The sequence below is a fragment of the Bos indicus genome, chromosome 14 (assembly GCF_029378745.1).
Source record: "Bos indicus isolate NIAB-ARS_2022 breed Sahiwal x Tharparkar chromosome 14, NIAB-ARS_B.indTharparkar_mat_pri_1.0, whole genome shotgun sequence".
Lineage (NCBI taxonomy): Eukaryota > Metazoa > Chordata > Mammalia > Artiodactyla > Bovidae > Bos > Bos indicus.
In genome coordinates this window covers 19,820,404-19,847,047 of record NC_091773.1, presented here as the reverse complement: position 1 = coordinate 19,847,047, position 26,644 = coordinate 19,820,404, and the positions used below count along the sequence as shown (strand labels likewise).

The 26,644-nt window shown below is 47.1% G+C and overlaps 1 protein-coding gene across 1 annotated transcript in view; it reads left to right on the top strand.

Annotated features, from left to right (window-relative positions):
• The window catches only part of PRKDC (protein kinase, DNA-activated, catalytic subunit), a 126,611-nt gene that overhangs the window by 49,572 nt on the left and 50,395 nt on the right, over positions 1 to 26,644 (top strand). Inside the window, exons 36-52 of the mRNA XM_019973745.2 lie at positions 840 to 1,043; positions 2,631 to 2,816; positions 3,185 to 3,289; positions 4,072 to 4,239; positions 5,959 to 6,086; positions 10,488 to 10,695; positions 14,720 to 14,898; positions 16,323 to 16,491; positions 16,697 to 16,762; positions 17,713 to 17,785; positions 18,750 to 18,898; positions 19,723 to 19,860; positions 20,039 to 20,158; positions 22,381 to 22,524; positions 23,947 to 24,098; positions 25,039 to 25,170; positions 26,305 to 26,416. Of these exons, the coding sequence (XP_019829304.2) occupies positions 840 to 1,043; positions 2,631 to 2,816; positions 3,185 to 3,289; positions 4,072 to 4,239; positions 5,959 to 6,086; positions 10,488 to 10,695; positions 14,720 to 14,898; positions 16,323 to 16,491; positions 16,697 to 16,762; positions 17,713 to 17,785; positions 18,750 to 18,898; positions 19,723 to 19,860; positions 20,039 to 20,158; positions 22,381 to 22,524; positions 23,947 to 24,098; positions 25,039 to 25,170; positions 26,305 to 26,416 (2,433 nt within the window). The remainder of the gene's footprint in view (positions 1 to 839; positions 1,044 to 2,630; positions 2,817 to 3,184; positions 3,290 to 4,071; positions 4,240 to 5,958; positions 6,087 to 10,487; positions 10,696 to 14,719; positions 14,899 to 16,322; positions 16,492 to 16,696; positions 16,763 to 17,712; positions 17,786 to 18,749; positions 18,899 to 19,722; positions 19,861 to 20,038; positions 20,159 to 22,380; positions 22,525 to 23,946; positions 24,099 to 25,038; positions 25,171 to 26,304; positions 26,417 to 26,644) is intronic.

Here is a 26,644-nt window from a genome sequence, read left to right as displayed (position 1 = left end):
TTCACAGCGTCCCTGGAGACGGGAGTTTAGTTGGGGACCCTCTCAGCTGTGGCTACCCACTGCTGTATTCTGACCTGGAGAATTCCATGGACTGTATAGTCCATAGAGTTGCAGAGAGTCTGACACAACTGAGCAACTTTGACTTTCACGCCACTTTTCTGAGCTGCACAAGGACTTTAATAACTGATTTACGTGAGATGACTTTTTCTCCCATAAGAAAAGAGTTTCCCTTTTTTTTATAAAAGGAGTAGAATGATGTTCTTCTTGAACTGAGGTTTGGTTTTTCTCAGGCAGAGCACATTCTGTGGGTGCAGAGCCACCCTGTGCTGACGCAGTGGCTCTTCCTCCCCCGTCCTTGGTGACTCGAGAGGCTGGTGTGGGAGGCGCGTCCAGACGCCCCAAGTGCTCATGGCCTCGGGCTCTGCCGGGCGGCCTCGGATGATCTCGCTGGCCGAGGGTCCCCGTCCACCGCCCCCCTTCTCCTGCCTGCCCCCATACCCCCTCAGCACAGACAGACTACTGTCTAACGTCCTCACCTGAGGGTCCCCACCCACCGCCCCCCTTCTCCTGTCCCCTTGTCCCCTCGGAACAGGCAGACGACTGTCTAACAACCGCACCTATCCCAGATGCTCCCCTCAAAGCAGGATTTGGGGGAGCCCTGGGAGACACGGGAGTAGGGAAGAGTTCTGACCCCAAATGGAACCTGGGAAATGGAGCCTGGGGAGGGTCTTCAGTGCACACCAGCCCGACCTCCCAGGCCAGGCCCCTATGCTTTACATGTCAGAGTTCTCTGTCGCCCAGAGAATCCTGACCACTGCCGTCCCCTCTCCTCCTTGCAGTGTGAGCGCCTGGTGGGTCTCCTCCTGGACACAGCTGTGGTATCCACGCCATCCTCAGGAGGCACCCAGAGGAACGTTGTCAGCTTCTCTCATGGACAGTATTTCTACAACCTGTTCTCAGAAACAGTCAACACTGAACTGTTGAGAAATCTGGATCTTGCCGTATCAGAGCTCATGAAGTCATCTATGGGTAATCCCAAAATGGTAATGGGTTTTTCCTCTTAGGAAAGTGTGTTTTCTTTAGTAATAAAGGGGTTGCTGTACTGCTGAGAAAATGCATCATTAAAACAAAATACAATCTCTGCCTGGAAGGTCTAAAACTCCTGCCCAAAGCCTCTCCTCTGTGAGCAGTTAGTGACGTAGTGGATATGAGACTTTGACCCTTGTTCTCATCTCGCAGGGCCCGAACGACACGGCTCAGCTGTGGGAGCGACCGGCCTTAGTCTCCCCCGGCTACGGCTGTGCCAACGCCGCAGTCCCCGCCACAATGCTGCGTCCTCGCTTCCCACACATTCATGTTCTGGCCCCTCTGCCCCTCACACTGAACCTTTGCAGGTCAATATTTAATATGTAGTTGACTTTGGTCTGCTAAACTTAATTTTGAACTTTAAGTTGGTTGGTAGACCATCAAAAATTGTTAACTGTTGCAATGGCCATTGTAAGGCAGAGGCATAATTTCCTGCTGAGTTAATGAGCTGTTATTGCAAGGAGACTTTACAGCTGGGGCCCGAGTCAGCAGGTTGTTAACTATGTGAGAGTTAAGAGCAGGTGTTTCCGATGCGCCTGGTCTCCACGGGGTCTGTGTCTGTCCCGTGCGCCTCTCTGGGAAAGCTGCTGGGGCAAGTTCTGCACCAAAATGGTGTTGCAGTGGGGACTGAGGAGGACATAGATCTGGGAAGTGGGCAGTCTCCCGGGGAGGGCGCTGACCCCCACGCAAGCCCCGGGAGGCGCCCCCCCACCCCCCCGATGATGCACAGCCTCCCCCCTTCCCACCCCCGCCCTGATGCGTTTGATGACAGCAGTGATGGTCATGAGAAAAGCTCAGGAGGGGGACACACTGGGGCGCTGTCCCTCTGCCCAGCGAGAATCCACGTACAGCCTCTGTGTGTGCGAATCCCTCCCACGGACGGCGGTGCTAGAGTGCATTTCCTCGTCAAGGGTACCTGCGCCATTCAAACCATGTTGTTCACAAGTCAAGTATTAGGTTCATGGCCGACAGTGTTGCCAAGGAAGGAGACATATGCTAGCCTGGCTCATCTGTGAGTGGCGTCATGGCAGCGGGGACGTTGATTCGTGGATCTCAGTGGACTTAGAAGAGCGCTGTTGGGAAGGCGGTTGGACAGGAATACATGCACGTGTGTCCCTGTGTGTGTGCACGTGTGTGCCTGTGTCCCTGTGTGCATGTTCCTGTGTGTGCATGTGCCTACGTATGTGTGTGCTCTGTGGCTGTATCTCTGTGTGCCTGTGTCCCTGTGTGTGTGCACGTGAACATGGTGGTAATGGTGACCACGGAGAGCTGACTTCCCCTCCCATGGAGGATGCCCCCACTAAGAAGACAGTAGTGGTGTAAGCCTGATTTAGTCAAGGGGCTGGAGACCACTGTGGGCCTTTGTAAGAAAACTCACATGTTAAGTTACATGTGAACTTCAGATTTGAGGAGCTGTGAGGTAAGAGGCTTTTCTGGAAATAGCGTCTTCATTTTCCGCGAAGAGCTTTGAATGACAGTAAATTCTGTTGTCCGTCTGTCGGCCTGGATGGTAAGTTTCCCTTTCTTTGCCCGCACTGTTCCAGGTGAGCACCGTTCTGAACGGCCTGTTGGATCAGAGCTACCGGGACCGAGCTAGCCAGAAGCACCAAGGCCTGAAACTGGTCAGCACCATCCTGCAGAGTTGGGGGTGCTGCAGCACGTGGTGGGCCGGGGACGCCACCCCTGACAGCAAAACTGCGGTGCTCACCTTACTGGCAAAAATTCTGCAGGTATTTTCAGAGAGCTTGAAAATGTAATTGTGTCCATTGCTTGTGTCTTTGAAAGTTTGGTGGAGGTTTCTTGAAAAGCTCATTAGTTTGACTAATTTCCTATTCACTTACATCTTATGTTTTTCTGTTTTTTTACTTTATTGTCCTTTATCTTCATTGTTTCTTCTTATACTTTATCTTCTCAGTGTGCCTTTATGTGCATTGTTTTAGAGGATAGTTTTAAAATATTTCAGAACAGAAATTGTTGACATCCTTTTGAAGCCCAAAAACAAATTTATAGATCATTTATGAAATTTGAAAAGTAGAAAATGTAGTATAGGAAATTGGAGGCACAGTGTAGAGATCTGAGTTTATTTTCCCTCTGTTAGATCGATTCATCGGTATCCTTTAATACAAGTCACAGTGCCTTCCCGGAAGTTTTTACAACATTTGTGAGTCTACTTGGTGATCCAAAATTGGATCTACATTTAAAGGTAAGAGATTAACAAGATTTTTTTCAGATTATGGTCTCCATTTGTTTCCTGTTTTATATTTTTGTGTATTTGTGATATTTTCTGTTTTTTAAAAAAATTTTATTTTATGGAAAATTTCAGGCATTCTCAAAAGCAGAGGGAGCAGCACAGAGAACCGCTGGATCCCTGTCACTGGTTTTTGTAGCCATCAGTCATCTTTCTACTAATTAAGAATCTAAAACTTCTCAGTAACTTGGGTCCAGAACTTCATAGACTGTAATTTTAGAGTCCTGTAACAGTTAGATTTTACTCCAGTAAAGTGTAGCCTCATGAAAGTGTCTTGCTCCTGGATCACAAGGATTTTTCTTTGGGATTTTCTGCTTCATGTGCTTAGTCAGGTTTCACATTTCTCAGCACAAGGGGCTCTGGGAACTGATGTCCCACCCAGGGAGGAAGGCCCTGCCTGGGATCTCCGGGGCCCTGGTGGAGGAGAGTCAGCTCTGTATTCACCCTGTAGGCTGTCCACAATGGTCTTTCCTCAAGGACTTGGGCAGCAGGTTCCTAGTAGTGGTTCTGCTTGTAGGAGGAGAAATCACGCAGACTCATGCTGCCCTGTCCCATGCTCTCGGGTGGCCCTGACTTGGCCACCGAGACGAGAGTGGAAGCCTGGATGCGGGCACATCCCACCGTGGGCTTGGTGTCCTGCAGTGGTCATTGAACCCCCTGGCTCCATCTGTAGAGAGCAGTCATTGCCCTTGTCCATGGGGCCTGCAGCTAGTCTCACCCTTGTGCTTGCTCCACAGGGCCAGGCCGTGGCACTGCTCCCCTTCTTCTCCAGCCTCACGGGGGACCGTCTGCAGGAGCTCAGACACATTCTTGAGAAGCTCATCGTCTCTCATTTCCCCATGAGGTCTGGAGAGTTTCCCCCGGGGACTCTGCGCTACAGTAACTACGTGGATTGTATGAAAAAGGTTAGTTTTCAGTAGTAGCAAACAAAGGTAAAACACTGTTTGTTTCCTGTTAACATTTCTTGGGGAGAAGTAACTGAAATATTGAGAGAATGTTCTCATTTTAAGGATTCTGTTGAATTCATTTTGAAAGCTGGGTGTCTGTGGAGGCAGAAGCGTTATTTAAATCCTTTGTAACTAATTGTTCCTCAGACTTCCCTGGTGGCTCATACAGTAAAAGCATCTGCCTATAATGCGAGAGATCTGGGTTTGATCCTGGGTTGGGAAGATCCCCTGGAGAAGGAAATGGCGACCCACTCCAGTAATCTTGCCTTGAAAATCCCATGGACGGAGGAGCCTGGTAGGCTACAGTCCGTGGGGTCACAAAGAGTCGGACACGACTAAACGACTTCTCTTTCTTTTCCAATATAAAAATTGTGAGGTATTTTATGCATATAAATTTGTGCAGTATTTTATGCATGATGTGTAACTTTTGAAGAATAATACCCAGACGCAGGAAAGTTCACACTGCTCTCAGACCCTGTGTTCTGTAGTCTGTGGTCACACTTCTGATGTCCTTGTGTTTGGCTGGATGTTTCAAATCAGGGTCTAATTAACAGTTGCTTTAAATTGTCATGTCTCTCTGGTGTCTTTACATCTGTAACTGCTTCCCCTTCATCCCTTTTGTTTCTCTGTGATGTTGGGTTTTGGAAGAAAGCAGAGCCTGTTCTTTGAGGCTGACCCCCTTTGTCTGATTGGTTCCTTGAGGTGCTCTTTTGTTTCCCTCTCCCTCTGCATTTTCTCTAAACTAGAATTCAGGCTGCAGGCATGGCCATGATATTCAGGCTCACCTTTCTGGCAACAGCACCCTCCCCCAGTAGGCCTTGTGAGCGACCTCACGTCTGCTGGCTGGTCACAGTGGTTGCCGCCTCACTTCTCTGTTGGATGGTGTATTCTTTCTGCAAATTGGAAGTCATCAGTGGGCAGCAGCACCACTGCACCAGTACCATCTGAATTTCCTGCTCCCTCACAACCTGCCAGCAACTTGTTGTTGAGTCCACAAAGGTTCTGAGTAGATCTATAGTACCTTTCTCTTACTGTAAGTGCAAGTGCAAATAATCATGGAACGTTTGAAGAAAGCTTCTGGCCTAAAAAAGATGTAAAACAACAGGAACTGAGAGGGAACAGAGTCAACAAGTCAAGATAACATCAAAGAGACTGTTCAGAGTAACTTCAGAGACTAGAGATGGTGTCATGTTGAGAAAGAACAAGTGAGGGCTCTTGGAAATTAATTACACGAGGGCAGAATTAAAAAGCCTTCACCAAACGGCAGATGAGATTGCAGCTGTCTCCTGAAGTGTAGAGAGAGCAGAGGGACATGGAGGTGGAAGGTGGGACGTGAGGTGAGAACACTGCACCCACAGCCTGGAGTGTGTGCGGTGTGGCGAGGCTGGTGTGAGGTGACACTCGCACCCTGGGGGCTGGAGCCCAGGAGCGGCCTCGTGGAGGGGAAGAGAGGACCCAAAACGTGGTCAGAGGAAAACTATCTGTGAAACTCTGAGGGAATCAAAGCTCAAGTATTTTGTGAACATTATGGGCCAGGCATTAACTGTAGCCCCCAAAATGACCTATATTGGCATTTGTTAATCTTTGTGAAACTGTTACAATTTTCTCTTTTTTATTTGAACTGTCGAAAACCAGTCCAACGATTATCACCACCATTGGTGTGTGTTTCTTTCCTAGTTTCTGGATGCATTGGAGTTATCCCAGAGTCCTATGTTGATGGAGTTGATGACAGAAGTTCTGTGTCGGGAACAGCAGCATGTTCTGGAAGAATTATTTCAGTCTACTTTCAGGAAGATTGCCAGAAAGTAAGTCACTCCTAGTTTGTGATCCCAGGAACCATAAATGTTTTATTTCTGTGGGAGATTATTATCGCTGTGCAGAAAACAGTGAGTGCCTTATAACAGTAGATGCAGTTAAATTTTTGACAAAATCCAACACTCATTTACTCATTTATGATAAGAGTGGCAAAAGGTCATCTAAGAAAAACCAACAGCCAACAAAATATAGTGAAAGGCTGAGTGTTTTCTTCCTGAGTTTGAGAACAAGTTAAGGATGTATATTCTTTTCTACTCAATATAGTACTGGAGGTTCCAGCCATTGTAATCAGGCAGGCAAAAGAAATAAAAGACACTCAAGGTGGAAAGAAAGAAATAGAACTGTATTTACTCACAGATGGCCCAAGGTAGAAAATCCTGAAGATCGCAAGAAACTATTAGAACAAATAGACAATTATAGAAAATTTATTACGTACAGGATCAGTATTCACAAACCAACGATATTTCTATATATGAAGAGAGAACATTTGACACTATAATTACAAATGTAATTCCATTGATAATAGCATAGAAAAGAATAAAACAGGTGGGAATAAATCTAACAAAAGAAGTTCAAGACTAGTACACCAAAAAGTACAATCTATTGGTTAAGGAAATTAAAAAATGAAAGATCTAAATAAGTGGAGTGATATTCCATGTGCATGAATTACAAGATACAATATTGTTAGCATGGTTATTTCTATCTGCATTGGTAGCTTTCGTGCAGTCCATATCAGAATTCCAACAAGTCTTATTTTTTTGTATATAGGAATTGTCTAGGGGTTTCTAATATTTTATGGAAGTGCAAAATACCCCTTAACAGCCAAAATAATTTTGAAAAAGAGGGATAAAATTGGAGGATTTTTCACACCCCAGTTTTAAAACTTACTCCAATGCTACAATTGTCTCTATGTAATTTTTTTCATTTTTAGAGCTTTTTAAGACAAAACAGAGGTAAATGTCAGTCCATTGCCATCACTTTTCTTTCTGATGTTCCTGCTGTCCCATCTGTGGCCAGTGGGTCCCTGGTAGCTAGTTCCTCAGTGCTTGGGCAGCTCTCCACTGGTGTCCGATTGTCTTTCAGATGCTCTCTGGCTCTGCAAATTGTCTCAGGCTCCTGAATCACACCATTTCTCCAGAGGGTCCGTGAAATGGTGTTTAGAGACCACAGTCTGGGTCCGAGGTGAACTTGGTGCTGCTGGGTTGCAGTGTTACTTTCAGTTCACACAACTAAGGAAGAGTTTGTTAAGGAAAAGAAAAATACTCTGATCTTTCTCTTTCAATCTTAACATTATGAGTTCTTTATTGTTTAACTTCTTTTATTATTTTTTCCTTTACATTGTAGATCTTTATTTTTTCTGTTGAGTATTGATTTAAATAACATTCCATGTTACTAATTGTTTTATCCTATAATACACAGAAAGTATCTTCAAAAATAACTAAGAATAATCATAGCTGGATGAAGTTAACATTTAAAATTTTATTTATAATTTACTTAGAGTGTATTCTCTGAGGATATAGTCACACTTTATGTTCACTTGAGTGTTTTTCAGTGTGTGGTTATTACACCACTTCATTAGGTACACTTTAATTAATTTTCAGATCTTAGAAGTTATTTTCTTTTTAATTTAATTTTGTTTTTGAACGTGTGAAATACATACATGCATTGAACACGTTGAAAGTAAGTAATGTGCTGTGTTCCGGAACCTCCTTCCATCTTGGTCCCTCTTCTGTCATCTTATGCTCCTTTACCTTTTTTTCTACTTATTATATTCTACAGACACTCCAAATCAGCTATAGAGATCTCTGCTTTCCTTTTTTTAAAAAAAGCAATTGTGTAATTATTCACTGTGTGGAAGTGTTGCAGTGTGTGGACACAGTCCCTGCTGCTGGGCTCTGTGTCAGCCTTTTGCTGTTGAAAGTAGTAGCTCAGTGACTAGAGTAATGGCTCAGTGACTAGAGTAATGGCTCAGTGACTAGAGTAATGGCACAGTAACTAAATAGCTCAGTGAGTAGGGGAATAGCCAGTGACTGGAGTAATAGCTCAGTGACTAGAGGAGAAATAGCCCAGTGACCAGAGGAGTAATAGCCCAGTGACCAGAGGAGTAATAGCCCAGTGACCAGAGCAGTAATAGCCCAGTGACCAGAGGAGTAATAGCCCAGTGACCAGAGGAGTAATAGCCCAGTGACCAGAGGAGTAATAGTGCAACGACCAGAGGAGCAATAGCTCAATGACTAGAGTAGTAGCTCAGTGACTAGAGCAATAGCTCAGTGACTGGAGTAATAGCTCAGTGACTAGAGGAGTAGCTCAGTGACTAGAGTAATGGCTCAGTGACTAGAGTAATGGCACAGTGACTATAAATAGCTCAGTGACTAGAGTAATAGCTCAATGACTAGAGTAATAGCACAGTGACTGGAGTAATAGCTCAGTGACTAGAGGAGTAATAGCACAGTGACCAGAGGAGTAATAGCCCAGTGACTAGAGCAATAGCTCAGTGACTATAAATAGCTCAGTGACTAGAGTAATAGCTCAATGACTAGAGTAATAGCACAGTGACTGGAGTAATAGCTCAGTGACTAGAGGAGTAATAGCACAGTGACCAGAGGAGTAATAGCCCAGTGACTAGAGCAATAGCTCAGTGACTATAAATAGCTCAGTGACTAGAGTAATAGCTCAATGACTAGAGCAATAGCTCAGTGACTGGAGTAATAGCTCAATGACTAGAGTAATAGCACAGTGACCAGAGGAGTAATAGTGCAACGACCAGAGGAGCAATAGCTCAGTGACTAGAGCAATAGCTCAGTGACTATAAATAGCTCAATGACTAGAGTAATAGCGCAGTGACCAGAGGAGTAATAGTGCAACAACCAGAGGAGCAATAGCTCAGTGACTAGAGTAGTAGCTCAGTGACTAGAGTAATGGCACAGTGACTATAAATAGCTCAGTGACTAGAGTAATAGCACAGTGACCAGAGGAGTAATAGCTCAGTGACCAGAGGAGTAATAGTGCAACGACCAGAGGAGCAATAGCTCAGTGACTAGAGTAGTAGCTCAGTGACTAGAGTAATGGCACAGTGACTAGAGTAATAGCTCAGTGACTAGAGTAGTAGCTCAGTGACTAGAGTAATGGCACAGTGACTAAATATCTCAGTGACTAGAGTAATAGCTCAGTGACTAGAGTAATGGCTCAGTGACTAAATAGCTCAGTGACTAGAGTAATAGCTCAGTGACTAGAGTAATGGCTCAGTGACTAGAGTAATGGCTCAGTGACTAGAGTAGTGGCTCAGTGACTAGAGTAATGGCTCAGCGACCAGAGGAGCCGTAGCCCAGTGACTCGCCCTGGGCCTGGCCTGTTGTGTGTTGCCAGTGCAGCTTTGCAGTGGATCCCTAAGTGTGAGAGCAAAGGTAAACGCATCTTTAATTGTGCTAGAAAGCATCACATCCCCTCTGGGGGATGTGTTATTTGTATTCCTTTCGGCAATGTGTGTAAGTGTGTATTTCATCACAGTCTTGTCAATGGAGTATACTGACAAACGTGGATTTTTTCCGGTGATAACAGGTGAGAAAGAATGTCTCAGTGTCACTCTAATGTGTTTCTTCTGTTATGAGTGACGTGGAACACGTGTTCATAGTGAATGCTCATCTGCACTGACTTTTCAGTAAACTGTGTGGTGGCCATTCTTGCTCTTTTCCCTTTCCTCCTTCTTCCTTTAGCAGGATGGTCCTGGAGAATTTAGGTCTGGGACAGAGTCTGGACTCACATTGCAGAGCTCTTGTAGGTCCAATCGTGTCCTGAAACCTCAATTTTTTGTGACTGAATTACCCTCAAATTCAGTATTTTTTCTCATATCTAACTTGTGAACATCAAGATTTTAGAACTGGGAAAGATTTTAATGGCCATTCAGTCATAACCTCTTATTTTTTTTTTGTAACCTCTTATTTTTATAGGCAGGGAAACAGTCTATCCTTTAACTTCAAGATTCATAGACTGAATTGTGTAGGCAATCATTCATAGACCGTGTTTCCCCGATGGCTGAGTCTCTACCTGGAAAGTACAATGGTGGGTCCTTGGTTCATGAGTTTCAGGGTCCGGGACACATGCTGGAGTTCAGCCTGGGGCTCTTCGAAGCCTTGCAGGTGTCCTCTGAACCGGACCAAACTTGAAAATAAATGAAAATATCCTTTTTCCTAGGCCTAAAAAGGCATGAAGGTTTCTGGGGATGAGTAAGATCACATGGCTTATGTGCATATTCTTCTTGTATTTCATGGTTTTATATACATAATCATTGGTTTTCTAATTCATAATCATTAGCATTTACTTGTAGCATAGTGGGCCCTCGTGGAGTATTCGTTTAAAGCCGGCATGTGCATGTAATTTTCCTTTGTTCTTAGGAGTTCATGTGCCACGCAGTTGGGCCTTCTGGAAAGCGTGTACCGGAAGTTCAGCAGGGACGATCTGCTTCCCAGTGCCACCCGCCAGGCGGTAGTGGGCCGGGCCCTTCTCACTCTGCTGCGGCACTGTGGTCTGGGGGCTCTGAGGGACTTCTTCAGCAGAACTGTGGTGGAGGCTATCGATGTGTTGAAGTCCAGGTTTACAAAGGTATCAAAGTCTGTTACTAAGTTGGATGTTAGTAAGAGACGACAGCCCTCCTTGGTCAGGGTCACTAGAAACTGCCGTGTATTCAGCCAGGGTGTCAGCAACTCAAGAAGCGTCCCCTCCGTGCTCTGATCTCAGCCTTTGGGCACATGGCGTCTGCATTAGTCTCCGGAGACGTCTGTAACAAATGACTGGGACTGTGGCTTAGACCCACAGGGCTTTCTGTCTCATGGTTCTGAGATCAGAAGTCAGAAATCTGCTTCCTGGGGCTGTACTTGCTCTGGAGGCTCCAAGGAGAACACATTTCTCTCCACCAGCCCCTGGGCCCAGCATCCCTCACTCATGGCCCCGGTGCTCCTCCCTCGGCTCATGGCCCCGGTGCTCCTCCCTCCGAGTCTTGGTCACTTGACCCCCCCCTTCTCCTCTTCCTCTTCTTCTTTTTTAAAAAAATCCACTATTTTTCTTTTTTTAAATTGATATATAGTTGATTTACAATGTTGTGTTCATTTCAGGTATACAGCAAAGTGTGTGTTATATTAAGTTGGTGCAAACGTAATTGTAGTTTTGGGCTGTGAATTTTAAAACATTATAACTAGGCTCAAACACATCTTTATTAATCAAAGTAGGAACCATTACAGTCATTCACTGTTGTCGCATAGAATAAGAGAAGATGACTCTTCAAAACAACCAAGCTTTTTCACCTTTCCAGTTTGCTTCACATACTGAACAACCATAGAGTGGTTGACAATGAGTTCTTTGACAACTTCTCTTCTAGTTTTAAGAGGATCAGCTTCAGTGATGGCTCTCAATTGGTCGTTGTCAACATCCGAAGTCTGGGTACTTCACTCCTTATCTGCAAGGCTCTCATCTCCTTTGCAAAACTTCTTGAACCACCACCGCACTGTACATTCATTAGCAGTTTCTGGGCCAAATGCGTTGTTGATGTTGTAAGTTGTCTCCTCTGCTTTATGACTCATTTTGAACTTGAATAAGAAAAATCGCTCAAATTTGCTTTTTGTCTAGCTTCATTTCCATAGTCTATCATTACACATATCATTACATTACATTACAGACCATATCATTACACAGCTATAAGTCATTAGCAAAAATCTTAGTGAGAAATGTGCATTAAAATGATGTAATGATATATAACATAACCAAATTAAGAATGTATTCCAATATCAAACAGCAGAGTTCAACAGTACAAAACCCCAATTACTTTTGCACCAACCTAATACATATATCGGAGAAGGCAATGGCACCCCACTCCAGTACTTTTGCCTAGAAAATCCCATGGATGGAGGAGCCTGGTAGGCTGCAGTCCATGGGGTCGCTAGCGACTTCACTTTCTCTTTTCACTTTCATGCATTGGAGAAGGAAATGGCAGCCCACTCCAGTGTTCTTGCCTGGAGAATCCCAGGGATGGGGAAGCCTGGTGGGCTGCCGTCTATGGGGTTGCACAGAGTCAGACACGACTGAAGTGACTTAGCAGCAGCAGTAGCAGCAGCAATACATATATGTGTGTCTATTTTTTACTTGATTCTTTCCCATTAGAGGTTATTACAAGACACTGAGTATAGTTCCTGTGCTATACAATGGGTCTTTGTCTGTTTTATGTATAGTTACGTGTATGTTAATTCTAGACTCCTAATTTATCTGCTTCCCCTCCTCACCCTTTAGTAACCAGAAGTCTGTTCTCTGTCTTTGAATCTATTTCTGTTTTCTAAGTTGACTGTCTCATAGTTTAGATTCCACTTATAAATGATACCATATGATATTTGTCTTTGTGTGACTTACTTCTCTTAGTATGATAATCTGTAGGTCCGTCCATGTTGCTGCAAATGGCATTATTTCATTCTTTTTTATGGCTAAGTAATATTCTCTCATGTTGATGTATATACCACCTCTTTATCCATTCCACTGTCAGTGAACACTTGAGTTGCTTCTGGCCTCCTCAGTTCTGTGTACTGTCTCTCTCTGCCTCTCTCCTGTAAACAGGAGTGCGTTTAGGACCCTCTTGGATAATCTCAGAATTCTTTGTTTCATTTCATCTGTCTCGTCCCTTCTCTCATGCAAGGTGACAGACCCAGGTTCCAGGATTGGAGTGTGGGTGTCCTTTCAGGTCTTTAATTCAGCCTCACAGCCCACCTGTGCCAAGTGTTTCTACTTGCAAAATACAGTTACCTCATTCCAGGTCTAAACCCATTACAACATCAACTTCTGTGTCCAAAAGCTCACCTAAAAATTGTTAGCACCAAGTCCCAGACCTCATCATCTAAATCGGTATGGGTGGGCTTCTCAGAATGGTGCATTCTGAGCCCACATCCTCTCCATTTGTGGACCTGTGAAGCTAGAAAACACGTTATTTGCTTCCAAAATACAGTGGTGGGACAGGCATAGGATGATCATTATAGACATTCCTATTCCAAACAGGAGACAATGGAAGGAAGGAGTTTGTTCTCCAAAGCAGTTTGAAAATTCAGCCGGGCAGATCCATTAGGCTTCAAGACCTGAGAATAGTGCTCTGTGGCCTGATGTTTATGCTCTGGGCCAAAGACTCTGTCCTTGGAGTCATCTCCTTTTTCCTTGAAGGTTAGCATTTGTTTTCAGCTGAGCAGTTTTGTCTGTTTCTTGCCTGTAGCATTTGGGGAATATAGCATCCTTTTTTTAAATTTCATCTTGTCTCCTTCCCTTTCAGTTCAAACTGGTCTGAGCTTCTCAGAAACTTTCTGTCTGTCTCCTGCCCATCTTGGAGATTCCTGCCACGGCCCCTCCCTGGTCCTGGGTCTTACGGGGGTTGGGGGGAGTGCAGGCTGAGGCAGCAGTGAGCACAGGCTTCTTTCCCTGGCTGCCCCTGTGGTCTTCTCCAATCGACTTCCCTCACCATGGATCTCCTCGTGGCAGCGTCTTCTACAAGCTGGATGGGCTGAGAATTTCCCACATCATCAAGTTCTGGTTCTTTTTGTTTAATAGTTCTGTCTAATTTCTCATACCCACATTTTATTATGAGCAGCAAAGAAGAAGCCAGGCTTATCTCCAACAAATTTACTTAGAAATCCTTTCAGCTCCATATTCAAGGGCACAGCCTACATTCTCTGCTTCCTGCACAACCTCTGAACATTCTTCAGCTAAGCTTTCTCCCACCATAGGGCATGGATCCTCTTTCCTCCAGTTTCTAAAAACTGTTACCTACTTCATTCTGAGACCTCACCACCAATTACTTTTAACGTCCGTATTTCTACCAAAAATAGGTTTGTGACAATGCCATTCCGAGACAGCATTCATTGCTTTTGCTGCCACTCCTTGCCCTCCACTTCCTTCTGAGCGCTCACCATCAGTGCCTTCAATGTTGACATTTCTAACAACAGTCTCTACAAGGCAATATAGACATTTTCTGTCATGTATGGTGAAATTTTTTTCCTCCTCTCTTCCCTGTTCAATTCCAAAGCCACTTATGTATTTTTTTCATTTTGAAGTAGCCCCCCCACTCTTGGTACCCAAATATATATTAGTTTCCTTAACCCCCTGTAATAAATTACTGTAAGCTCGGTGGCCCCACAGAAGTCTGTTGTTGTTTTGGAGGCCAGAAGTCCAAAATGAGTTTCACTGAGCTGAAGTATTTGCTGCCACACATCAGTACTTACGTTCATGTTTTAGCCCCTGGGCTGTTTCTTACTGAAGTGGTTTAACATCTTTGTTAAAATTATTTTCAATTTAAAGGGCATTGAGTATTGACAGACAGCAATTCACTCAGTCCTGTCCGACTCTTTGTGACCCCACAGACTGTGTAGCCCGCCAGTCTCCTCTGTCTATGGAATTCTCCAGGCAAGAATACTAGAGTGGGTTGCCATTGCCTTCTGCAGGGAAGATTCCCGACCCAGGGATTGAACCTGGGTCTCCTGCATCACAGGCAGATTCTTTACTGTCTGGGCCACCAGGAAACATTGAGTATTAAAGTTGATTTATTCAATAAAATATTTTCCATGTTTGATAGGACCAAAGATAATCATTTTTTATATGTTTTTAGCTGAATGAATCTGCCTTTGACACTCAAATCACCAAGAAGATGGGATATTACAAGATGCTAGAGGTGATGTACTCTCGTCTTCCAAAAGATGATGTCCACTCCAAGGAATCTAAAATTAACCAGGTGTTCCACGGCTCGAGCGTCACAGAAGGAAATGAACTTACAAAGACATTGATTAAGTAAGGTTTTCCTTAACTTTAGATTGTAGTTAATTTTTTTGGTGCATGTATTTTTACTTATGTATATAATATGAATACATGCCTAAACACTGAATCTTAGTAGTTTTCCTGTGTACAGACTATGTGGTGGTGGTGGTGCCTCTGTCCGTGGGATTCTCCAGGCAGGAACACTGGAGTGGAGTGCTGTTTCTTTCTCCAGGGGATCTTCCCAACCCAGGGATCAAACTTAGGTCTCCTGCATGGCATGGCAGGCAGATTCTTTCCCACTGAGCCACCAGGGAAGCCCCTACAGAGTACTTGGATGGAGTTAATTCAACATGTCATTGAGCAGCATGTTTTATCCAATACACATCATCCATAAAGAGTACAGCTTTTTCCCTTACTGTTTTTCTACCATTTTTTCTCCCTCAACAGCTCAGTATGTTTTCAGTGTATGATTTACAGGAAGGCAGGATTGAGTGTATTTTATTTCTCTCTCATTTGAAACTGAAGGAGTGTTTAGCATTTCTAAGCAGTGGTTCTGTAAGGCACAGAATAGTCAGACGTGTCATCTCTGAAGCCAGCTTTCTGTGCAGCTCCTGTCTTAGTGCTGAACACAGATGTGTAGGGTCTCGCTCTGCAGAGTCCCCTCCACCCCTGTGAAGCCTCTTTATGTGTGCGCCTTGGGGGTGATGTCACCCCCAGGCATTGGCATCGATGAAGGTCTTGAGGGCCATGTTTTTCCTTCTGAATCCAACCTCTGAGCACAGCCCCCAGGGCTGGTGGGTTTGTGTTGCTAGTCTCCTGGAGCTAGTGGCAGGGAAATGTTGGGCTTGCCAGGTGGAGCTGCATAGGCCTCCTGGTGACAAGTCTCGCTGCCCTGTGGTCACAGCTACCATCCGTGTATTACCGGAACCTGATCGATTGCTCCTCGGCCTGCAACTCTGCAGAGGGACCCCGTCCCATAGCTGGGGGGTCCCATGGCTGGGGGTTTCCTGTAACTGGAGGGGGCCTGGCAGGGTAGGGGATGTGGTCCCCTGGCTGGGGCTGGTACACTTCTCCCGTCAAGGGCTGGCCGGTGATCCCTTCCAACTGCAGGCTGTGCGGAGCAGCTGGGAGCAGCGTAGACGGAGGGGCAGCTGTGTTCTGATGGCAGTGTGCTCACAGGGGCTGGCCGCTGTGGGCAGGGCCAAGACCAGGCTCCTGGGTGTGCTGGGCACCTCTGTCACCGCTGCCACCCACCTTCCATGCCCTCGCACAGACCTTGGACTGTCATTTCAGACCCGGCATCTTGGAGCACCCCCTCCTCCTCAGGCTGGGCCCCCCACCCCAGCTTCCTGTGCAGTACAGCCTAGGTGTGGGCGCGGGTGTGCAGAGCAGGTCCCGTGCTGTGGACTGGAGCCGGTCGCCCCTGGAGGGACTGACCGCCACCCGGTCGCCCACAGGCTGTGCCACGATGCCTTCTCGGAGAACATGGCTGGGGAGGCCCAGCTGCTGGAGCGCCGGCGGCTGTACCACTGTGCTGCCTACACCTGTGCCATTGCTCTCGTCCGCTGCGTCTTCACGGAGCTCAGGTTTTACCAGGGCTTCCTGTTCAGTGAGAAACCAGAGAAGGTAGGCCCCTCCAGACCGCTGGCTGTGCTGCCTGGGTCCCGCGGGGTGGGGTTGGGGTTGCTGCTGGGTCCCACAGGGCAGGGTGGGGAGGGGTGGGGGGGTCTCCCGGAGCTGGGTGCGGATGCGGACGGCAGGTGCTGCAGTGACATGAGCACCAGGTCTCTCTGCTGCTGGGGCATCGTCACAGGACTCTTTGCATTTACAGAACTTGCTCATTTTTGAAAATCTGATAGACCTGAAGCGCTGCTACACGTTTCCCATAGAAGTGGAGGTAAGTGAGGCTGGTCATGGTGTTTCCAAAGTAAAAACACTTACCAAGGCTTGAAGGGAAAAAGGTACATGGTGCTAAACACTAAATGCCCTCTACTCAAGTCCGCTGTGAACTGTAAACACAGGCGGTTTCTTACAGTTCAACCTCAGGTATAATCTCAGGCAGCTGTAAAAGATTGGCCCTGACTCATGTTTCCCCTTAACTTGTAAAGGAGAGAAAATGCCAGTAAAAGGAGCTGTTAGCACACATCCCCCTAGTGGTCTCCTGAGTAAGCTCCTGTGGTCAGTGAGTTGAGGTCTGCCCCGTGCAGTGTTGGGCCCTGGTGGAGGCTCACCCAGTCCTGGGCGCCGGGAACAGGAGTAGGGTGATGGGGAGGACACTGTGACCAGAACTGAGCTCAGCGGGTGCTGGGGGTGCTGCAGCCTTTCACAGCCCAGGGTGGTGGACGGGCAGAGCAAGTGTGAGGGGAGGCTGGCATTCTGTCCCGCGCCACTGACCTCCGCCCTGTCCTAGTGTGGCTCGGTGGCTCAAAGTTCAGGTAAGTGGTTGCTCCTGCCCTTGTGCCCTGTGCCCTTTTGGAATAAAGCTAGGACTGTTTTCTAGGCCTATGTTCAAGAACTAAGACATCACATAATCACACTAGTCTTTGGGGCACTCAAATACCCTGTGTGTTACCTGTGAGTGTCTGGGAGCAGCTGGGAGCTCTGTGGTCTGTTGCAGCTGTGCAGTTGAGGGCCTGAAGCTCCTGACCAGGCCTGAGGCTGGAGGAGCACCACCCGCTGAGTCCCAGAGCCAAAGGAACACCAGCTCCCGGGCTCTTGGGGTCTGTCTCTGTGGGTGTTAGTTTTGCTTAAAATGAGTAACAGTGATTTTTGTCAGATTGCTGTAAAAATAGAAAATATGTGACCCTGAGTCTAAAAAGTTTTAAATTGTCTGTTTTTGCCTAATAGGTTCCTATGGAAAGAAAGAAAAAGTACATTGAAATTAGGAGAGAAGCCAGGGAGGCGGCAAATGAAGATTCAGGTAGGACATTTTCAAAATGATGAGGAAGATTCTAGTATATAGATAGTATTTTAAATACCTCAACTTTGAATTGGATTTAGAAATTTTTATTTTCAAGTGGTAAATAGAATTGTACTTTGAAAGAAATGCAGTTAGTTAAAGCAGCACAGAAGCATCTCAGGGTAGCCAGAGGAGTTCAGATCTGGTTCACTTTCTTAAGCAAGATTGGTGAGCTGTTTGCTTTTGGATTCTGTTTGTGTGTTACTTAGACTCGTCTCCCCACGTTTGCTGCAGTGTCCCTGAAGGGGGTCTTGGTCCTCGAGGTCAGCGTGGCCCGCGATCCTTTGTGTAACGCCAGTCTCTGAAGAGAGCTCTCCTAGCCTCTGTATTCACTACTTACATGCCTGCATCAAGCCTTGGTTGTGACGCTCAGGCTTGGTTGCTCCGTGGCACGTGGAATCTGTTTCGTAACTAAGAATTGAATGCGAGTCCCCTGCCTTGGAACGCAGACTCTTAACCACTGCACCCCCAGGGACGTCCCTAGCCTCTCTATTTAGAATCAACCCTCTGTCCTTCCACGTGGTCCTGGTTTCAATTTTTGGCTTAATTTTTCTTCATGGCTTTCCCCTCCTCTGATTCAAGGGTAAAATTTGGACCAGTTTTGTAACCTTACATACTTTGGATTAGTTATTTATCAGTAATACCTCTAGCCACATTTATGTTAGGGTTTGTGAGCAGAATGTGCATCATCAAAATTTTAAATTCAAGAAGTTCTGTTAGCATCACGTCCAAAAACTGGATCTAGTTTGACTTAATGTCTTTGTTTTTGCTAAAGAGTAACTGCTCAGGGATTCCAGATCACCTGGATGGTGGGTGAGGAGTACGGATTTAATGAAAGTATCCTAAATGCAGGAGTCACTTGAGCTTCGAGACACACGTGTCTTACTGACTTGAGTGATGGTAGCTCATCCTCTTTTTCCTTCAGGTGGCCCCCAATACATGTCTTCACTATCGTATCTGGCAGACAGCAGCCTGAGCGAGGAAATGAGTCAGTTCGATTTTTCAACTGGAGTCCAGAGCTACTCGTATGGGTCCCAAGACCCTCAGTCCAGTGCTGGTCATTTCCGGAGACGGGTGATTAAAGAGTGTTGTTGGTGTTGGGAAGGAAGGGGCGCCTCAGGATAGAGGGGCCCGAGCCTCTAGTCCAGGCTCAGGGTCTAACGCTGCCAGCACAGGGAGGAGGCAGTAGGGGGATGGTCACATTCCCGGCTCCTCCCGGGCTCAGAGTTGATGTCAGAACTGTGTGTCTGCCATCAGTGCTCCTGGCCCAAGCAGAGCCTCCCCCTTGGAGGGCGGGCCTCCAGGGAAAGCGTGTCTGGCAGCAGGGGCAGGCTGGGACCTTCACTTGTCCAATATGTCCTCTCGGGGTTTCCTGGAAGTGGTCTGTGCTGGGACACGCCCACATCAGTTACTCCTCCCCGTGTGTGTGACACCTCAGTTCAGCATCCCGTGTGTAAAATGATTATCCCTGCTCTTTCTTTCTTAAAAAGGATCAGGAATTTTAAAAATTCTATTACTGATTAAAATTTTCAGGCAGATTAAGTTCACAGAAGTCCTCAGTACTTTTCAAAGTACTGACAACACGATAGGAAACCATGTACCCTGTGATTATCGTTCAGTCGCTCTACTTTCTACATAAAGTGGCAGCTGAGACTCGTGGGGACTGTTGCTCTCGACGTGGAGTGTTCTGGGGCCACCAGGACACGTCTGAAGAGATGTGTGTGTAGAGAGCAGCAGCTCTTCAGTGATGCCCTGACTTCGGTGTGGCCCCAGAGAGAGCTGGGCAGACGGGGGGAGGGGACACTTCCTGAGAACATGAGGAAGATGTGAGGTCAGACTGTGTGCACTGTGTGGCGGAGCAGGCAGTCGGGTGCTCAACCCCGACTCTCTCTCCCCAGGAGCGTCAGGACCCTGACGGCCCAGGCGACGTGCTGGACCTGGACGTGGATGAGCTCAGCCAGCATGAGTGCATGGCCCCCCTGGTGGCCCTGGTCCAGCACATGCAAAGACTTGAGGCTGCGCTGCCTGGAGAGGAGGTCTCTCTGCTCTTTTTGGTCTCATTCACCACGTCCTGTTGAACGAACATTTGACATCGAAGACTAAGCTGAATTCCATCTCTAACACTCGTGATGTCTTGTCACTCATGTCCTGCTTTGTCACTGTTGTGTCATAATGCCACTTTCTCACTAAGTAATATTGAGTGTGTTATTTCAGGGTTCAGTGCCAAGAAATCTTCCTCCTTGGATGAAATTTCTTCATGACAAACTGGGAAATCCATCAGTGTCATTAAATATCCGTCTTTTCTTAGCCAAGCTGGTTGTTAATACAGAAGAAGTAAGTTATTTATTTCTTTAAAAACTCTTTTCAATTACATGCATCTCCTTAGAGAAGGAAATGGCAGCCCACTCCAATATTCCTGCCTAGGAAATCCCATGAACAGAGGAGCCTGGTGGGCTACAGTCCATGGGGCCTCAAAGAGTTGTACATGACTTAGCGACTAAGCACAAAAGCGCATATGAATCTACTTTTAAAAAACCCATAATAAAGGAAGACGTTAAGGGTCACAGCATGGCTTTATTCTCTGAATAAATTAGCCAGCCTGGATTACTTATTCAGCATCATTTTTCTTTCATTTTCTTGTAAAACACGTAAATTAACTTCTGAGTTAGAAGTGGCCTTTGTTATGAAGTATGTGGGTCGGCAGGTTTCTTACAGCTGCTAGCCTTCTTGGTTTAGAGTGACAGAGAACGTGGTGAAGAGATTCCTGGTAACTGTGTGAAGAGTAGCCAACGTGTTTGCTTCATGGCTCTGTTTATCTGTCCGTCACACGTGGCCCTGTCAGGAGGGGCACTCAGACGGGTTTATGAGTGATCCTAGGCTGACCTGGGAGGGGCAAGGGATTCACATGCAGCTCAGGAGGAGCAAGTGTCAAGAGGGGGCCTCTGGGCAGCAACTCGTGAGGCCTTAAGGCCATCAAGTAGTGAGGGCCCTTCCTCAGAGTCATACTTGACTTCTAGCTCCTGTGGCTCAGACAGCAGAAATGACCCTTTTGGTTCTGGAGCTGGAATCCCGAGACTTGGATGTCAGCCACTTGGCCCCGATGATGCATGACCAGCTGCTGTGCACCTTGGCTGTTTCTTGGCCTGTGGACGGTCTTCTCTCGGCATCTATCTCACGTGTAAAAATTTCCCTTTTAATCCTTTTATCAGATAAAGACAGTGTCACTGGTTAAGTTCCCCGCTAATGACTCTTAACCTTCCAAGACCCTGTTTCTGAATCAGGTCACATTTACAGGTCCTGTGAGTTGGACCTCAGTGTCCTCTTGGGGTTCACAGGTCAGCCATAGTACTTGGGATCATGTGACTTCCAGCTTGTGTTCCTGTAGTGCTGGCTTGATGGCTGGAGGAGAGGAGCTGGCATCTAGTGTTTAGGTCAACAAGGGGGCTGCTGAGCTGTGTGCACTCGTGTGGCATGAGGGGCCTGCAGTATTGCACACGTCCTGAGCTCAGGAACCTTCAGGGCCCATTGTCTTAATGGAAGAAAAACATAGAAGTTGTATTACAATTCTTTTTAAAGTTTGAACTTTTATCCTTTTTTATAGTTTAATAATACAGTAAAGAAGTTTATATTTAGAATTTATAAACAAACCAGTAGACATATATGGAAAGTGTAAACATTATTTACCTCTGGGGTACTTGATCAAAAAGATTTGAGACAACACAGATTTAATTGTGAGCATAGATTTGAAATCCCTGAGAAAACATTTGGAGAAAGAAGAGGGTGGCAGAGGGGAAGGAGGCCGAGAGTCTTGGGTTACACTCGGTCTGAGTTACTGAAGTAAATTCAGTGGAATTTAGTACATCGAGGTGCTCTGGATTTCAGAGACCTTGGGTGTGTGAAAAAATTCGCCACATGCACCTCACTTCTATATCCTCCTTTTCCACTTCCCCTTGCTTCTATATCCAGTAAGAGTAGGATCCTACAGCTGTATGCTGTGTGGAGGGTGGGATTGGCGTAGAACGTTGTTACTACTCTAAGCATAGTTGGAGCTGCTGCTGCTGCTAAGTCACTTCAGTCCGACTCTGTGCGACCCCATAGACGGCAGCCCATCAGGCTCCCTGTCCCTGGGGTTCTCCAGGCCAAGCATACTGGAGTGGGTAGCCATTTCCTTCTCCAATGCATGAAAGTGAAAAGTGAAAGTGAAGTCGCTCAGTCGTGCCTGACTCTTAGCGACCCCATGGACTGCAGCCCACCAGGCTCCTCTGTCCATGGGATTTTCCAGGCAAGAGTACTGGGGTGGGTTGCCATTGTCTTCTCCGATAGTTGGAGCAGATCTATGCAAAGAGCAGATCAGTTTGAATCCGTCTCCACTGAGCTGTGGTTTCAGGGCCCACAAAGAAGACTTGAACTGAGAATCTAATTGAATCAAGCAGCATAGTTGTTGACATTCATGTCTGTTTTGAATTTAGGGAGAGTTGTGATACAGAAGGATGTTCCTGAACTCCCATCTTGGTTACTCAGCAGTTCTGACATCTGACCTTTGAACTCTCGCCTAGGTCTTCCGGCCTCATGCGAGGCACTGGCTGGGCCCCTTGCTGCAGCTGGTGGTCTCTGAGAACAACGGTGGGGACGGGATCCACTATCTAGTGGTTGAGATCGTGGCCACGGTCCTTTCGTGGACGGGAATAGCCACCCCTGTGGTAAGAGCAGCTGTGCCTCTGGTGCCCTCTCCCCGCGCAGCACCCGGGACCCAACCCCGAGTGTCCTCAGCGTCTCCAGCCCAGATCCTGCCCATCTGTGCTGCTGCAGAAGGCCCCAATCTACTCCTTCACTTCTGTCTGCTTTGCTTTGCTTTTGATAATTCCTCTGGCTTTGCTTTTGTTTTTAAGGTGTTGGATGTTTGTTCTGATTTCTTACTGCTTTAGCTTGCTAGGAGGACTGACCCTGATAATTGGTTTATTAAAAGTACATGTGAAGTATCCAACCAGGCTCCTCTGTCCGTACGTTTCTGTAGGCAAGATTACTAGCATGGGTAGCCATTCCTTTCTCCAGGGGATCTTCCTGACCCAGGGATCGAATCCAGGTCTCCTAGCATTGCAGGCAGATTCTTTACTGTCTGAGCCACCAGGGAAAAATATTTTATTAAAAGTACATGTAAAATAGATGTTGGCAGACCTTGAATGTGAGGCTGAGGTCATGGTCTCTGGCATCCGTCTTGTCAGCCTCCCTGCTCCTGGTGACCTGGTGTGACTTGGTGACCTCTAGTGTGATGGTGACGCTCAGTGCCCGCACTGTCCTGATGCAGGCCGTGGCGTCCCCCAGCTCTCTGGCTCTCTGGAGCTCTCTCTGCTCTCCCATCTGCTTACTGATGTCGGCCCCAGTGGTGTGCAGAGTTCCCCTAGAAGGATGGCCTGGCATGTGCTTACTGAACAGAATATGCGCCCATGGAGCTGTCACATGTGTTTGTGTTGGAATGTGGCTATCCCATTTCACAGCAAGCCGAGTTTAACTGAGGAACCTCTGCAAGAGGTTGACTCCCGTGTCAGGCATTCAGCTGGGCTAGGAGAGCTGCAACAGCCAGGTTGAAGGCCATAATGAACTTTCACCACTCATTGCAATAGTTTGAGCAAGAGGCTGAAAGCAGAGGGAGGGTGTCCCTGCCCCGTTCCTTGTACCCCATGGAGCAGTGTCTTGGCAGTGGGTCAGGTGACCGGCACAGACCTGGGGTCACTTCGCCACTGAGGGGTGGGAAGGCGCCAGCAGTTGGTGGAATCCTGGGTTTGGAAGGAGGCCGGGGCAAGGCTGGGTGCCCAGTCAGAGCAGGGAAGATGTCTTCAGGGACCCCATAGGGACGTCTCAGCAGAGGCCCCCAGGGGCTGCAGGACCCTGTACAGACCTGTAGGAGCACAGCCACCCTGGTGTCAGGGCTGCCCTTGAGGATTCTGGGGGAGACCCTCCAGGGGAGACCTTTGTGTTACAGTCATGTGTCGTCTGAACAATCATGGGAGCCAGAGTCCTCAGTACAATGCCAGTTTTCTTTTATAAACAGACTTCTGAGTTAAGAAATGTTTTCCCAGAAGGGAATGCTACGTATTTACATGAAATTTCTCTGCATTTTTCAGGGGGTCCCTAAAGATGAAGTGTTAGCGAATCGATTGCTCCATTTCCTAATGAAACATGTTTTTCATCAAAAAAGAGCTGTGTTTCGACATAACCTTGAAATCATAAAGACCCTCGTTGAGTGCTGGAAGGATTGTCTGTCCGTCCCTTACAGGTATTGGTTTAATGGGATTTGCAGTGTCCTTTAACTCGTCACACATTGCGCAGGGTTAATTACCATGAGATTTAATGACTTCAAGGCTTCCCTGGTGGCTCTGCCTGCAATGCGTGAGACCTGGGTTCAATCCCCAGGTCAGGAAGATTCCCTCGAGAAGGGAATGGTTACCCACTCCACTCTAGTCTTCTAGCCTGGAGAATCCCATGAACAGAGGAGCCTGGTGGGCTGCAGTTCATGGGGTTGCAGAGTCAGATACAACTGAGCGACTAGCATACTAATGGACTTGAAGTGCTGGAAGGAAGGATGGTTCCTGGAGTGGAATCTGTTGGTAGGGCATGATGTCACTCATGATCAGCCCTCAGCATTTGTCGCTAGAAGCATCGGACTGCACCGCCCTCAAGTAGCCTTCCCTCTCTCTGGGCCTGCAGCATGTGCTCTGCCCACAGGGCTGATTCCTGTCAGCATAGCCTGGGGCAAACCAGCATTTCCCAAAGGTTCTCTATCAACCATGGGCTTCCCTGGTGGTTCAGATGGTAAAGCATCTGCCTGTAATGGAAGAGACCTGGGTTCAATCCCTGGGTTGGGAAGATCCCCTAGAGAAGGAAATGGCAACCCACTCCAGTACTCTTGCCTAGAAAATTCCATGGACAGAGGAGCCTGGTAGGCTGGTCCATGGGGTTGCAAAGAGTCAGACATGAGTGAGCAACTGCACTTTTCTTTCTTTTCTCACCATCAACCGAGGGAGAATTAGGGCAGATAACTAGATTGTGGGAGATGCAGAGCTCCCTGTGTCCCAGAGGCAGAGTAACCGGGTGTAAACAAAGTAATGGGAAGCAAGGGGTTTCTTACCTGACAGTCAGCTATGGAAGATCTTATGTCTGTCTTCCTGCTCCTTACATCTGACAACTTACACTGTTTCTTCACACTCACATTTCAGGTTAATATTTGACAAGTTTTCCAGTAAAGACCCTAATTCTAAAGACAATTCTGTAGGAATTCAGTTATTGGGTATTGTAATGGCCAACAACTTGCCTCCCTACGACCCAAAGTGTGGCGTGGAAAGTGTCCGGTAAGTGTCATGTTTTTTTGCTTTGTTTCTTTTTTGGGTAAAGTGTCCCTGATTCTGATTGGAGACTGGAATATGGTTTAATTTTGATAAATTTAAGGACTAGAACCCATATTAGTATTTCCACCTAAATTAAGTAGTTGGGTTTAGAGATCATTTGGGAGAAGAAATATGTTAGTAGAGTGAATGAGAAAAGTGAGACCGTATGGTTTTTTCCATGCAATTTTGGCAGACAAGGTGTTAGCTATTTCTGTTATTTTCTAAGCTGCCATTTTCAGCATCCGCTTCAGAAAGCAGCCTGAGGTCTGGAGACCCTTCACCACAGGGTGTGGCCACGAGGGGGCGCTGCAGCTCTGCCGCAGGTGCAGCCTACCGGCTCCTCATCACCTGGGGTAGGGGAGGGTCCACGTGGCCGGGCCTTAGCAGGACAGCCCGAAACTTCACAGAGAGGGGCTGGATCCCTGCAGAGGCGGTCACTCGGTCCAGTTCACTGTCTCTCTGGAAGTGTTCACTGTCCAGTTGGTCCTCCTGGGTCAGCCTCCCAGGCACCAGGGGCTTTGGCCGCCTGGTGCCATGGACTATGTGCAGCTCAGCACAGCATCAGCGGGAAGTGGTTAACTTTCGAACAAGTGGCTTTCCTGATCCCCAGTCCTGCTGTCATGAGGCCAGGGTGCACCGCCCCCCACCCCCACCCCCACCCCACCCCTGTGTGACTGTGTGTCCTCCTCCTGTCGTATAGACAGCTTTAGAGGGGTCAGAGGTCAGGCCATTGCTGATTTCACCACTGTCAGTGTCTATATCTGGAGCTGTGTGGGTGGGCGGGGCCTGCCCAGGGGTCATTCGTCTGGGTGGGTGGGGAGGACTGTTGTGATACACTTCTGTCTGACAGCAGCTTTGCTGGTGGCTCAGCTGGTAAAGAATCTCCCTGCAATGCGGGCGACCTGGGTTCAGTCGCTGGGTTGAGAAGATCCCCTGGAGGAGGAAACGGCAACCCACTCCACTATTCTGGCCTACATAATTCTATGGACTGTATAGTCTATGGGGTCGCAGAGTCGGACACGACTGAGCAACTTCCACTTTCTTTCGGATAGCAGGACGGGTTGCCCTGTGCTCACTGGCTTTCTGTGTTTCTTGCAGGTACTTTGAAGCTCTGGTCAGTAACATGTCCTTTGTCAGATATAAAGAGGTGTATGCAGCGTCAGCGGAGGTCCTGGGGCTTGTTCTCCGGTATCTCAGTGGGAGAGAGAAGGTGAGTGTGCACACACGGCATGAACGCCTCTTCTTCACTGTTGGCTCAGCCTCGGTACTGCGTCCTCTGTACTAGGAGCTAGAGTGGGCAGTTTTTTTAATGCCTGGAAACTTGGCAAGCGTTAAGGTTGTTAACCTGCTTCTTATTGTAAAGTTGGGATGTAAGCATTGGAGCAGCTTTCATTCCTCTGACCTGGCATCAGGGCACTTTGGAGAAACTGCCCTGATG